The sequence below is a fragment of the Chrysoperla carnea genome, chromosome 2 (genome assembly GCF_905475395.1).
Source record: "Chrysoperla carnea chromosome 2, inChrCarn1.1, whole genome shotgun sequence".
Lineage (NCBI taxonomy): Eukaryota > Metazoa > Arthropoda > Insecta > Neuroptera > Chrysopidae > Chrysoperla > Chrysoperla carnea.
In genome coordinates, this window is record NC_058338.1 from 10,550,443 (window position 1) to 10,566,335 (window position 15,893).

At 29.2% G+C, this 15,893-nt stretch overlaps 1 protein-coding gene across 10 annotated transcripts in view; it reads right to left on the bottom strand.

Annotated features, from left to right (window-relative positions):
- LOC123294017 (disks large 1 tumor suppressor protein) overlaps nucleotides 1–15,893 on the bottom strand; it is a 1,177,915-nt gene that overhangs the window by 108,306 nt on the left and 1,053,716 nt on the right. For all 10 annotated transcript variants that reach the window (XM_044875074.1, XM_044875072.1, XM_044875076.1 and 7 more), the window contains 2 exons: nucleotides 15,478–15,690; nucleotides 484–655 (listed from right to left, as the gene is read on the bottom strand). In XM_044875074.1, coding sequence (XP_044731009.1) covers nucleotides 484–655; nucleotides 15,478–15,690 — 385 coding nt within the window. The remainder of the gene's footprint in view (nucleotides 1–483; nucleotides 656–15,477; nucleotides 15,691–15,893) is intronic.

The window sequence follows — 15,893 nt, forward strand, 5'->3', positions numbered from 1 at the left end:
GAAACAGAACCTAGGACAGTGAATAATCGGATAGAATCTCGAAACCTTTCCATAAAAATTCGTTGAAGAATCTTTATTTGTACGTTTTCATTTGGGAAGTACTTTGAAGCGACGGATATTCCGAAATTAGGATCAATAACATGATAATTTGAAATTAAAATTTACAAAATTCTATCTTTTATCAATTTGGGACAAAAACCTCTAAAATCTAAAATCATATATGCTAGAATTGCTATAAAACGCAAAACTGCAACTTTTAAAGGAGATTTTAACTAGTTTCCCTGTTTAGATTATATGGAATTTTCAATTACCTTTCACTTTTTCATTTAGATTAAATCTTATTCATGTTTCCATTCGCTACTCAAGAAATTTTCAATTCGCATTCTATTATTTTTAACGATCTCGAATTAATGATGAATCGAATTTAATACGAGAAATAGTTTAACAACAATTAATAGTCTATAACTTTGTTTAAGTACTTACGTGGTTGGGGTGAATTTGATACGTCTGACGGTGCTTTGGATACAGCAGTGGGTGCTGCCGCGGGGAAGGCACTCTCTAATTTTGCGACAAGAAGCACAACACGCTCTTGTGTCGCTTTTAGGGTCGCGACGGCCACCTCATGTGTAACATTTTCTAAATTAATATCACCCTCCTGTAACAATAGAAATATTAATTAGTTTAAAAAAATAATTATTTGGGACTGTTTTGTTCCGTCAAGTGATTTTACCATTAAAAGATCAGGCAGTTAGTTCAATTTGTATCATCATATATGTCAATTTCTGTATGTTATTACATTTGAACATAGCCATCCATAACATTAGATATGTAATAAAAATTGATAATGAAGAACATCGCATGATTAAACTGTTATTGCATAATTATTGCAGGGATATACTTAATAAATGTTATTGTCATTAATGAAATTTAATTTATAATTTAATAAATTTAAAATTTTCAGAATTTTGAAGTTCTATACGGGAAATTTACAGATATTTTACTGAGTGGTCAAACTTATAACACCTCTTTATTTAGTTCGGGGGTTAAAAAGAGTAAATTTTGTTATAATTAAAAAATAATTTCACTTGAATTTCAGCACAATATATGAATCATTTTATTTTATTTTATCAAAATTAAAATTGTATATTTACAATTTGTTTATAATAAAAATACATGTATTTACAAAAAGTATTTAGTATGTTTTTTTAATTTATATAAATAATATTATATTTGTTTAAATAATAATAATAATAATAATAATAATTTATTCATATCAGAGTATTAAAATATTTTAATGTCCGTTTTAAAAGATTTATTATAACGGATAAGATAGATTAAAATGAATATATTTAAATTACATATTTACTAACTACAAGGTGATGCATGTGAAAATTAAAATAAATTCATGAAAATCTTTGTATGAAAATATTTTTAGGTGGCAGTATCATATACGTCACGTAAAGTATCTATGGCCATAAAGATAATACCTAAATTTTACTGACCCAAAATTATTGGGTTTCAAAAAAAATTCCAATAACATCGGATCAAATTTGCTTGTGTTATCAAAAAAATCGAATTTTTTAACTTGATGACGTCATCAAAATCCAAAAAAATTAATTTTGCTCTATCACATCCAAATTTTGTCTAATTTCGATAAACCAAGTATGAAATCCTACTAAATTTGGGCCATATTTTTCAAATTTATGGTCAAAATTAACCTAGCTCTAACAGGTTTCAAAAATGTGGAGTCCTGGTCCCGGAATTAAGCACATTAGTGATAGCTAACGAAAAATTGACATCACAGTTGAAGAGAATGACCCAAAATTAGTGGGTTTCAAAAAAAATTCCAATAACATCGGATCAAATTTGCTTGTGTTATCAAAAAAATCGAATTTTTTAACTTTATGACGTCATCAAAATCAAAAAAATTTTAATTTTGCTCTACCACATTCAAATTTTATCAAATTTCAATAAACCAAGTATGAAATCCTACTAAATTTGGGTCATATTTTTCAAATTTGTGATCAAAATTAACCTAGCTCTGATAGGTTTCAAAAATGTGGAATCCTGTTCCCGGAATTAAGCACATTAGTGATAGCTAGCGAAAAATTGACATCACAGTTGAAAAGAATGACCCAAAATTAATGGGTTTCAAAAAAAATTCTAAAGTGATCGGATCAAATTTGCCTGTGTTATCAAAAAAATCGAATTTTTTAACTTAATGACGTCATCAAAATCCAAAAAATTTAATTTTGCTCAATCACATCCAAATTTTTTCCAATTTTGATAAACCAAGTATGTAATCCTACTAAATTTGGGTCATACTTTTCAAATTTGTGATCAAAATTAACCTTGCTCTAATAGGATTCAAGGATGCGCAGTCCTGGTCCCGTAATCAAGCACATAAGTGATCCCGGAATTAAGGAAAAAGTTTGACCAAAAACTATTTGATATAAGGAATTGGGATGTTCTTTGAATTTATGATTGACGCTTTAGAATAAATATCACTTTATATCATTCTGTATATCAGTGGAGAGTATTAAAGAAGTAATAAATATTTATAAAATTTTAATTTATTTTAAGCAAAAAATTTACATAAAATATTTTTTAAATACAGTACAGTACAGTGAGATCAGTACCTGGGGTAGTTGGATAGATTTATTTTTCTATATCTTTCTATATCACACAACAATATTTTAATGTTAAATAATATTTATATTTCGTATGTTCATTAAATTTACTTAAAGTCATTAAAAATATAATAAGAAAAGAAAAAAAAATGATTAAAATGTAAATTTTTTACTAAGAATATTTATTATTTTATTATGTTTTTATTTTTTAATATACCCAACTTCTAGATTTAGAGAAGAATATGATGAGTATGAAGTATGAATGATTAAAATTTATTATTATTTATTATTAAATGATAGGCAACTTTATTAACATGTATGATGTAACAGATAGTATATACTTATTTTAAAATGATTTATCATCTGAAAGATCGTAAAATAATGTACACAGAAAATCAACGTTAACAATAAACAATGTGTCAGATATTTAACCACAAAATCTAAAGTTTGGTTTATGCGATATTCGAATTAGTCATACTAACACGAGAAATAATGTGTTCAAAGGAGGACTTTGAGCCGAATAGCTATTAAACCGATTCCTGATCCAAAAATGTTTACAAAAGTTTAAAATTTACCATTTGATTTACCATCAATCAGTCTAATTTCTTAAAAACAAAACTTTTAAACAAAAAGAAAACGGACTTCAAAAGAAAAACTTTTCCAAAATAAATTAAAATGCACTAAAAAGTAAAAAAAATAAGGATAATATAATGTATTTAAAATTATTGTTATTTTTGGAGTCGGTGTCAGCCTAGAAAACAACTCTGACAGAACCGTTTGCTACATTAGCTTACACCGACTCCAAAAATAACAATAATTTTAACTACATTATATTATCGTTATTTTTTTACTTTTTAGTTTAGGTATATTAATTTATTTTGGAAAAGTTTTTTGTTTGAAAAATTTGAAAATAACATCGTTTATTATAAATTTCAAAATTTTTCGAGAAATTCGAGAATCCTAGTCGCAAATTCTCATGCCTCGAGATATAAAAAAGGTCGAGAAACCAGAAACCTTAATGAGTTCTAAACTGTACGAATGTTAAAAGGGTAAATATATTGTTTACACTAAAAGCAAAAAAGAAAATAATTTTTCATCACGAAAATTAACCTTACTAAACTTAATGCTTATAAATTAGAAAAAAAATTATACAATTAACTATTATTATATCTAGAAACAAAATGAAAGTAAAATGAGACAATAAAAAAAAAAAATAATGAAAAACTTACACAAGCACATTGTGTTTATATATTTTACATACAATTCGTAATTTAAAAACATGAAAATTAAATAGACAATATGCGGGAAAAAGTGTACACAGGAAAATCTTCTTTAATTCGTTCTTAATTTTAATGCAAAACTTTCAGTCTGTTGTAAACTAATTACAAGCTGTAAGCAATTTATTAAAAAAAATTTATATGTGTAAAATTATATACTCCTGATATCATTCAGTCACCAATAAAAAAAAACAACAAGAATATTTAAATTTCTCAAAATCAGTTAGTTACGTATTCTAGATGGTCAGGGTAGGTTAGGTTAGAGTGGCTGTCCTGGGGTGGGACACACTTAAACCATAGGGTTCGTTGTGATACCGAAAAAGGGTTGGCACATCCCCGGCCACTACTCCATGAACCATTTGGAGCTGTTTAAGAATCGCAGGAGTGCTTTAACGCCGACGGACTTTAGGTCTGAGAGGTCGATGGACAAGCTTTAGTTTCTTAATTTCACTAATTTGGTTTAATTCAGTTTTATTTATTTCTTTATTTGATTTATTAGATTATTTGAACAATTTGAATAATTATACGATTTTATCATGCGATTTTTACGATTTTTGAGGTTTTATTGCATTTGCACTTGAACGTAAACAGTATCAAACCTAGGACCTTGTTGATATAAACCCTGATACGAAGTTTTACTGCTGTGTCCTCAGCCTCTCCCTAGAAAATCCCATTTTCCTGTATTTTGAAATGTTTTCCCTAGGGTGTGCCCTTCTCGAATTTTCCCGGATATGTGGGTTATACCAATCCTAGGAACACCTTAAAGTCTAGCCTTGTGCCCAGTTTAATCGAAATCGTTAGAGCCGTCTTTGAGAAAACCCAAAAAAAAGTTTTCCCAAGAGTGTGGGCCTTCTCGAACTTTCCCGGATATGTGGCTTATACCCAACCTAGGAACATCTTAAGGTTTAGCCTTGTGCCTAGTTTAATCGAAATCATTTGAGCCGTTTTTGAGAAAACCCCAAAAAGAAAAGTTTTTCCCAAGGATGTGGGCCTTCTCGAATTTTCCCGGATATGTGGCTTATAAAAATCCTAGGAACACCTTAAGGTCAAGCCTTGTGCCCAGTTTAATCGAAATCGTTACAGCCGTTTTTGAGAAAACCCCTAAAATCCTGTTTTGGCCTACAGGGAAATACCCTTAAAAAAAGCCTAGGGAAAAAATGAAAAATGCGTCTGGAATTATGACCAAACTGAACCTATGTATCGAGTTTGAGAAAAATCGGTTGAAAATTGAAGGCTCCAGCTTGATAACAGACATATCGACGGCCGAAACATTTTTAAAAAACCACTTTTTTGGAACCAGAGACCCTCAAAACGTGTATTTCCGTTGAAACCCCGATATCGATTTCTTTTTTCGATCACAATACTTTATTATATTTATAATATATAATAAAGTAAAAACTAACCTTTCTGATTATTTGTAAGTACCATCCGGGAAAGAAATTCTTCAAAATAAAATAATCTTACAAAAATATACAGTGGAGAAAAATACCGATTAATGCTCACTGAGTCAAACATTTTGGTCTTAGAACCTATCCATTATATTTGAATTTTTGAATGATTTCTTTTGAATGCTTTTATTTTCTTTTTATTTTTTCGCCGCTATTCATTTTTGATACATACTTTAAACACCCTCTAGAAGTTCAAACGTAATGAAAACCTGAAAGCCCATTTGGCAAATATATCTTGACACATATTTAATAAAATTTTTACATGTTATATTATTTATACAAAACATAATCCAAATTATGTCACAAATATTGGGAGTACATGAATTTGACATGTTAGAAAATGAATAAATGAACAAAGCAAAGGAACGCAACAGAGCCAGGCAGCTAAGGAGGAAAGAAAAACCAGCAGAGTATAGTAGGTACCCCACCAATAATATAATAATGCCTTTCTTTATCTGCTTACTATGTAGAAAAAGTACATTATTTATGCATCATTGTCGACGACAAGACGTACATTTAACAAAAAAAAAAAAAAAGTTTTCATTTTTCTTTTCGAAAATTTATGTGTTAAATAATTCAAATTGTGCGCTAGCTGTTGTCTTCTTCGCCATTCATATCCATAAAGAACATGCTGTGGCTTCAAAAAATGTACCCATTATATTTTTGCAAGTAATCGTGTTAAAATAATGCAAAATACTGGCACCTATGGTCGTGGGGGGAAGGGGGTGGTCATTTTCTAAACAATATGAAAGTATTTCTCAGAAGTCTTTAGCAATAAGATTTTTTTTGATTGAAGCAATTGTTTCGAAATTACCTTGGATTGACTTGACTCTTGATCTTTACGATGAGTTGACCTTTAACTGACCCTCCAATGTCAGATAAAGGTCATTTCGTTTTCGTAAAAGTTTTCTTATTAGAAAGTTGCTCCTTATAAACTGACGAACAACTTTTGCAAGACACATTTTTCCGATATTAGAATTTGACAGAAATTTATTGTAAAAATATACTAAAATTATTAAATTTTAAATTTTTGCACCAATCTCGAGATCATGCAAAGCATGAAAATGCCAAGGCAATTTAGGTGAATAGATAGTTCAATATTAATTTTTTATCAAAACATAAAATAGAATAGGATGTGGGCACCCGGTAGGAACTTTGTTCCTTTCGATATAAATTGAAGGAATGGTAATAAAATTGCATTTTTTAATAATTCTTTTTTTTATCAAAAAGTTTTTGTTTATCAAGTAAGTATCCAAACGAAATTCAATTTTCGACCATCTTTGACCTTATTAATACAGCTGAGGAACTGTGAAACATTTTTCGATGCCACTCATGCACAAATATGGTTGAAAAGATATCTACCAAGCAACCAACTATGGGCGCGTGTGTCTTAGAATAGAATGTTAATTCAAATGGAAATACAAGGTTGTGACAGTTTAAAATAATTGTATGAAATTAAAAAGAAAATTCCTTCTTTTTTTTTTAATTTTATGACTGATTATGTATGAACGATGAAAATGCATTCAGGTGTAAGGTATTTTAAATATTTCAAATGTAATTTTCATTAACGAACAGAAATTATGAATTTTTTATATATTGTTTTAACTCAGGTCAATAGCCTTTAGCATAATTAAAGTTGATGCATGTTGAATGAATCGAAAAATTAACCTAACATCTACTACAATTTATTATATGAACAATTTTTGCCCAATTTGTTATTTTGGGACGAATACAAAAAATAGAAAATTAGAATATAAAATTTTCAATGCATGTTATTTTCTAACTTTTTCGATTTTTTTGGTAACACAAGAAAATTTGACAGGATCTTATTGGAATTTTTTTGAAACCCACTAATTTTTTGTCATTCTTTTCAGCTGTGATGTCAATTTTTCGCTAGCTATTATTTATGTGCATGATTGTGGGACTAGGATCCCACATTCTTGAAACCTATTAAAGCTAGGTTAATTTTGATCACAAATTTGAAAAATATGACCCAAATTTAGTAGGATTACATATTTGGTTTATCAAAATTGGATAAAATTTGGATGTGATAGAGCAAAATTAAATTTTTTGGATTCCGATGACGTCATAAAGTTCAAAAATTAGATTATTTTTATAACACCGACAAATTTGATCCGATCTTATTGGAATTCTTTTTGAAACCCACTAATTTTGGGTCATTCTTTTCAGGTGTAATGTCAGTTTTTCCCTAGCTATCATTTATGTGCTTGATTCCGAGACCAGGACTACACATTCTTGAAACCTATTAGAGGAAGGTTAATTTTGATCACAAATTTGAAAAATATGACCCAAATTTAATAGGATTACATACTTGGTTTATCAAAATTGGATAAAATTTGGATGTGATAGAGCAAAATTAAATTTTTTGGATTCTGATGACGTCATAAAGTTCAAAAATTCGATTTTTTTGATAACACCGGCAAATTTGATCCGATCTTATTGGAATTTTTTTTGAAACCCACTAATTTTGGGTCATTCTTTTCAGCTGTAATGCCAGTTTTTCCCTAGCTATCATTTATGTGCTTGATTCCGGGACCAGGACTCCACATTCTTGAAACCTATTAGAGCTAGGTTAATTTTGATCACAAATTTGAAAAATATGACCCAAATTTAGTAGGATTTATACATACTTGGTTTATCAAAATTGTATATCATTCCTATCATGCCGTTTATAAGAAGAATGATAATTTTTTTAATATTGTAAATATTGCATATTTATTTTCTGAGAGCTTCACGCCTTTCAACGAGTTACTGATATGCTTTTTATGAATTCAGGGTTAGTTTTCTCTTCATGTAACCTTGCAATGACACGCAGCTTGCGACAAATTTCATTTTCGCGATTAGGTATTATGTAATTATACTTGAACATAAAAATATAACATTTAATTTTCCAATTTATAAAGAAATACTTTCACAAATTTATTTATGGGTATTTCAGAAGAAAATTTATGAAAAATATTTACAAAGTACTTACAATATTAATTTAAAAATAACGATACAACACATTATCGAAACTGATAAAAAAAATATTGAAACGAAAGAAAGTGTAGAATGTGTAAAGAATAAAAATATCGTAGGAGAAAACTCTATATAAATATTGTTCAAGTTTAGTTATTTTTCTTTCTTTCATTTGACAATACCGATATAATGTTGACATATTTTAATGAAAATTGTATTGGTACTTCATTCTGTATTAAATGAAAATTCTACTATCATTATTGTTATTCGATAAAATACTTAATTAACACGAAAAATTTTTACACAAAAGCTTTTCTTTGTCGATACATTTATAAAGGCAGATTATATAAGAGATAAATATTTCTAAATTAAAATAAAACAAAAAATTTTACAAAATACTGAAGAATTTTAATGAATAAATGCCTCTCCCAGGTAACAATAAGGCTATTTTTATTTTTAACCGACGTCAAACAAAAAAGAAGGTTCTCAATTCGACTGTATTTTTTTTTTTTTTTTTTAATGTTTATTACCTTAGAACTTTTGACTGGGTGAATCGATTTTGATGATTCTTTATCTATTTGAAAGCTGGTGCTTCCCATGTGGTCCTATTTCATTTTGGTCTAGTTTTGACAACGGGATCCATGAGAAAATCATGAAAGTCTTAAATTTGCATTATACTGGAGTAAATCTAAGCAAAAAAAGGCTGTTATATGGATTAAAAGTTCGAGTAGTGAAACTTTGGGGTTTTTCTTTTCATATCAAAATAAGTATTTTTTGAAATTTTTTACTTTCCCGGAGTGGTGCAACATGTTTAAAAAACAAAATGGCGTCAAAAATGAAATTTTTTTCAGAAATTTTATCATTTTTATTTTATATTCGCAAAAGGAGACATCGGTGCATATCCAAATTTGGTAGGTTTGTAGTCCATGTTAAGAACTACTCCTCATAATTTTTTGGTGGGGTTTCGTCCCTTCCCCTCCCAGTTATATATATATGTATACATACATATGGTAAAACAGTTCATTTGACTATAACTTGAAAAATATTCGATTGATTTTAATGAAACTAATATCAATAGTAGGTTTTATTACTTACAACTTTCGGTTAAAATTTTAGCGAAATCCGTTAAATAGTTCGGCCAAAATTTCCAATTTAGGGAATTGTTTAAAATGGCTGCCATTTTATGCCATTTTGTCCTACGAGGTTAAATTTTTTTTTAAATTGTAGCATTTTTTATTATCTTTCGATTTTATAATAAGTGGCTTACCCGTAAAATGACTCCTTGATCCATATTTTTGCGAAAAACGGAAAATTTAACACTTTCTGGAAATAATTGTTTGGGGGGTGTATGGACTGGCTTTGGGGGGTGTTTTTTGCTTTGGCATGAGAAAACTATTTTTAAAAGAGGTCTATATGGTTTAAAGCAAAATTTTTAAGTTTTAACTCCCGCGCTGTAAGGGGGAAGGGGTGTATGAAATAAATGTATCTTAAAAGATTTTCAAAAGAGGTCAAAATAGTTTAAAATGCTAAAGTAACCCAAAATTTTAGATGCTTTTATTAATATAGCACTTTTTACAACATCCACCCCTTCCCCTCCCGCTTTCATATTTTTTGCAAATTCAAAATTTTTATGACGTATAAAGGGGTTTTGGGGGTCGCTGATCTCGAACTTTTGGCCCAAATAAGTACACCCCCTAAAAATTACAATTGTTTTTGATAATCTATTGCAAAATTCGAGATCAGCGACCCCAAAAACCCCTTTGCACGTCATAAAAATTTTGAATTTGCAAAAAATATGAAAGCGGGAGGGGAAGGGGTGGATGTTGTAAAAAGTGCTATATTAATAAAAGCATCTAAAATTTTGGGTTACTTTAGCTTTTTAAACTATTTTGACCTCTTTTGAAAATCTTTTAAGATACATTTATTTCATACACCCCTTCCCCCTTACAGCGCGGGAGTTAAAACTTAAAAATTTTGCTTTAAACCATATAGACCTCTTTTAAAAATAGTTTTCTCATGCCAAAGCAAAAAACACCCCCCAAAGCCAGTCCATACACCCCCCAAACAATTATTTCCAGAAAGTGTTAAATTTTCCGTTTTTCGCAAAAATATGGATCAAGGAGTCATTTTACGGATAAGCCACTTATTATAAAATCGAAAGATAATAAAAAATGCTACAATTTAAAAAAAATTTAACCTCGTAGGACAAAATGGCATAAAATGGCAGCCATTTTAAACAATTCCCTAAATTGGAAATTTTGGCCGAACTATTTAACGGATTTCGCTAAAATTTTAACCGAAAGTTGTAAGTAATAAAACCTACTATTGATATTAGTTTCATTAAAATCAATCGAATATTTTTCAAGTTATAGTCAAATGAACTTTTTTACCATATGTATGTATACATATATATATAACTGGGAGGGGAAGGGACGAAACCCCACCAAAAAATTATGAGGAGTAGTTCTTAACATGGACTACAAACCTACCAAATTTGGATATGCACCGATGCCTCCTTTAGCGAATATAAAATAAAAATGATAAAATTTCTGAAAAAAATTTCATTTTTGACGCCATTTTGTTTTTTAAACATGTTGCACCACTCCGGGAAAGTAAAAAATTTCAAAAAATACTTATTTTGATATGAAAAGAAAAACCCCAAAGTTTCACTACTCGAACTTTTAATCCATACACAAGGCGTAATTTCACTCAACTATTAAGTAAGCACGACAAAAGGGCGAATAACTCAATATCACGTCAACCGATTTCGATGATTCTTTTTTTAGTGACAAATTAGTTAGTTTACTTCAGATTCACTAAAAATTACAACAACAAAAAACTTTTAATAAAACAAAACCGACTTCAAAAGCAATACTTTTCCAAAGCAAATTAATATGCACTAGCAAAAGTAAAAAAATAACGATAATATAATGTAGTTAAAATTATTGTTATTTTTGGAGTCGGTGTCAGCCAAGCTAATGTATAGCAAACTGTTCTGTCAGAGTTGTTTCCTTGGCTGACACCGGCTACAAAAATAACAATAATTTTAACTACATAATATTATCATTATTTTTTTACTTTTTAGTGTACATTAATTTGTTTTGCTTTTGAAGTCAGTTTTCTTTTTGTTAAAAATTTTTTTTCTTCAAATATACGTTCGAGTTACAGCTCTATGAAATCACTACAAGGGTAAAATACACACCTACGCAAAGGTATCATATTCTCAAAAAGCATTTATTAGTAAACAAAATAACTACAAAATACGTAAAAGGTTTTGTATACAAACAATTACCAATAATACCCCCTAAGCAGACAAAAAAAAAAACATTATGATATTATAAAATACTGGTCAATAAAAACTAGGGGATCATATTTAATAAAATTATAAATTTAATAATAAAATGAATTGCCTTTACCTGTATACACTAGAATAGATTCCAATTAATTAGATATATAACATTTTAATCATAAAATCTGTACGTATTCCAAAACATAGATGTTTATAATCAATTTAGATTGATTCTTACAAATTCATTAAAATGAGAGATTCGTTAAGCTCACTCTCGGTTGCATGGGTGAAAAATACTACTTGTGTTTTAATTTTTAACCTTTACATAAATATTTCTGAGCGCTACAAACTCGGAACTAAACTTTATAAACTTCCACAGTTTTGAATTTAAACTCTATGGTTTATTTCGGTTAGAGTTAATTTTACCGTACAAAAATGAATTCGTCGGGTTCAGAAAGCTCCTACTATCATAGAATGTTACGGTGTACCTAATCATACAACGACGCTTTAATCAATTAATGGCTCAATTAATTACAATCGATTCATTGCCGTGGTCAGAACTTTCCGAAAGCGAAAACTTAACTTCCCAGCTCAAGCGTCAAAAAAACGTTAAGACGATTGAGAAGAGATGGCCCAAGAGAAACGACGGCTACTTTAAACATTTTCGAGTGGCTATACAGGTTAATTCAACAATTAAGTCACGTCAGTTGTATATTTTCACTTAAAATTATCCAATTATAATTTAAAATCAAGTTAAATCAGTGAAAGAAAATAATTAAACTAAATTTTACAAATATAATATATAATAAAACTATATATTAAAATTGGAATAATATTTTGTAAACACAATAAAATTATTAATTATCATTTTAATTAAATTAATATAATTACTATTTTATGACTTCAGTTGTAAAGTATAGCTGTATGGTAGGTATAGTTTGTTTATTAAAATTATAATATTATTTGTTTTATACCAATGTTTTATTTTCATTGAATATTTTATTACTTAAACATAATATCTATCTATTAGACTACTAGTAGTACAGTTAAAGATGTTCCAAATAATAGAAAATGAAAGAAACCGCAGGTATTTTACTAAAAACCTCATGGAATTTGTTTCGTAGATGAAAAATATCATTAGTAACGCAAGTGTTAGTTGCGCAAATGATTCTATTTGTTAATAAATAATAAATTGTTAATGCAAAAGTTGACTTAAAAATTAATATATAGGCAATTTGTAATACAAAAATGTTTATGTTTGTCAAATAATCGAAAAACTGTTATACATGTATAACTTATACGTGATACAAGTTGCCTATATATTATTTTTTTAAGAAAACTTACAAAAAGGGGTATCTCTTAAAAAATTGCAAAAAATCGAAAAATTTTTTGTATTCCCAATTTTGATAAAACTCAGTATATAAGGTAATTTTGACAAAAAAAGTACAAAAATCGGGTGCATTTGATGACTGGTCGAATAGTTTTTGAGATACGGACTAAAATCGATCCAAACATTGCGATATCTCAGAAACTCTGCACCCAATCATTAAATTAACCGGATTTTTATACTTTTTGGATCAAAATTACCCCATCCACCAAATTTCATCAAATTCCTAATCAAAAATTTTTTTTTTGCATTTTTCTCGCTTTTTTCATAAGGGGACTTTTTAAAAAATTGCAAAAAATCAAAATATTTTTTTATTAATTCTTAAAAAGAAAAAAATTTTAAAGTAACAGATTTCAAAAAAAGGGTAGATTATCGCTGAGTATTAATAACAGGTCTTATTCGTAATTTAGGGAAACAACTAAATCAGTCTGCATCTCTAAATATTAGGTTTACCCACTCAACCTTTTAGGTTAATTACGTATGATACATAAAAGTAATAACTATGAATGCCTATAAAAAAATATAATCCTTCTTAGATTTTATATAACATTTCCTTTAAACAGTCACTTATCCTGAAAAACTGTATAAATATAATAAAATCGATAAATCTAATTTAGAAAAAAGGTTTTAAACATAATTTATTTGAAATGAAAAAAAAAAAATAACCAAGAAGGTATGATATCTACTTCTCCACAAGAAATGTCCAACTCAAGAGTACAGCAGTGTTAATATAAGTAAGAGAGGTTAAATGCCATTCGAATAACACCACTAGACATATACAAGTAGCTACAGAAAACGACACGACTGTGTCAATAACAACGGTCAATCGAATTTCATATACATAGGGGTAAAGATTTGTCACGTATATGTACAACGAGATGCCTAAAGAATGAGCTTTTATAAAGTTCGTATCAAATGGACTATTTATCTGCAGATTTTCAACAACATTTGAAGCTTGTTGTTGGAAATCTAAAGAGTTTGAATCTAGCCATTACAACAAAAAATAATTTAAATAGTCTGGCGCATGGCACATGCACGACATTCTTCAAAGAACACACACAAAGAACCTTGGGCTCCGGAGTTATATTAAAAGTAATTATGCTTCATCCAATAAAACAAAGTTCAGTTAATTGACCTCAGTTCCAGTTTTAAACAGGAAAATTATCGAGTGTAAACAGGCAGTCATTTATGGGTCTTTATGGATAATTTTGTTTTTCTCCTTTTCTTTTGCAGTGCAGGTAACGTAAGTTTACGTGAACTTACTTTTAGGATGTCGAACAAATTAGACGGAATCACATGGTTAACCCACAGACGGATGCTATATCTGGAACTATTAAAGTCCTGCCCAACTAGCAGATCAGAGAGTGATTGGAATCACAGGGCTAATGCAAGCGTAAAAAACCCGCAAGCCCGTGCTTACTCGATCCCGTTAGAGGCATGCCAACTTGTAAAACACGTCACAGAATTCTCGCAAAGACCGAAAATCCAACCATCCGTGCTTACTTGATCCATTAGAGGTATGACCAACTCGTGAACAATCACAAGGTGGGTAGAAAACTACTCGTTAAAAGTTTTGATGCCGTGAGAGTATTTGATTAGAACGATCTGAAGAACATTAGGAAGCCACCCCCAACTCGAAAACTACACGTTAATAATTTTTGCGGCCATGAGAGCTTTTGATAAAAATGAGAAAAAGAACATTTTATAATGGGTTAGAAAAAGTTTCACAGAAAGCCATTTTCCTATCTAATATTGCGGGGTCCTTTGCGAATATTTTGTAGCGGTGTGAATAAAAGTGACACAGGTCCTTTGACGTAAAAGTAATTCTACCTTTAATATTTTAGACACTCTCACTACTAGTTTTTAGTCGTTAGTATTCCGGAGAATAGTAATATAAGTAGTCAGTGATTCCCTTTTATTTAATATGGATAGGTTATGGTGTCTGACAGTGAAAAATGACTATCGAATATTATCATAATATATAATATATATTGTGTAAAAGATGCTGGTGGCTGCCTGCTAAGCTAAGCTAAGCTACTAGCAAGCTGCCAATGCTTGTAAATATCCAAGTGAATAATATTTGATTCTTATATATATGCTTTTTTTGTATTCAGCTTTTAATGTGTACGACATATTTGACATTCAAACGTTATTTATGTAAGAAAAATGCTTAAGATAGTCAAATTATTCCTTTTTGTTCGAATATCGACAAGGAAAACTTACAACGTAAGAAAAATTATTCATTTTTAACGAGATCTTATGTCATTGAAATATTTTGTAGCAATTTGCTATAAGAATCCCATGACAGTTTAGTTTTTATAGCCATTGAATTGGTAGCCATGTTAAGAAAAGTCGGCTCTACTATAATAAAAACTTTCATTAAACGTCGGAATTTAAGAAATGAAATTAGTAATATTCTGAATTTAACAAGTATAAACAAAAATTAAAAAAAAAGCCTATTGCTTACCTCATTATCTCTAACTGCAACAAGTTTATCACCAACTTGTAAACGGCCATCAACTTGGGCAGCACCGCCGTCCATAATTTTGGTAACATATATTCCATTATCGCCTGGAATATGTTGATTACCAATACCACCAGCAATACTAAAGCCTAAACCCTTATTGCCTTTTAATAATTCTATTTCCATTATTCGTATTTTTCGTCTTCGTCGAACACACTAAAACAAAAAGAAACAGGGATAATTATTTTCAATTGTAATTAAAAGAGTAATTATGTAAACAAATTTTATATAGTTATAATTATTTTTACTATGTAATGAAAAACAAATGAACAATCAAAGTTCCACAATTTCAGCTTAAAGTGAACTCTGTGTCACAAAAAATGCACGTGTTTTACTGTTCTAAGTGTTATAACTATAAC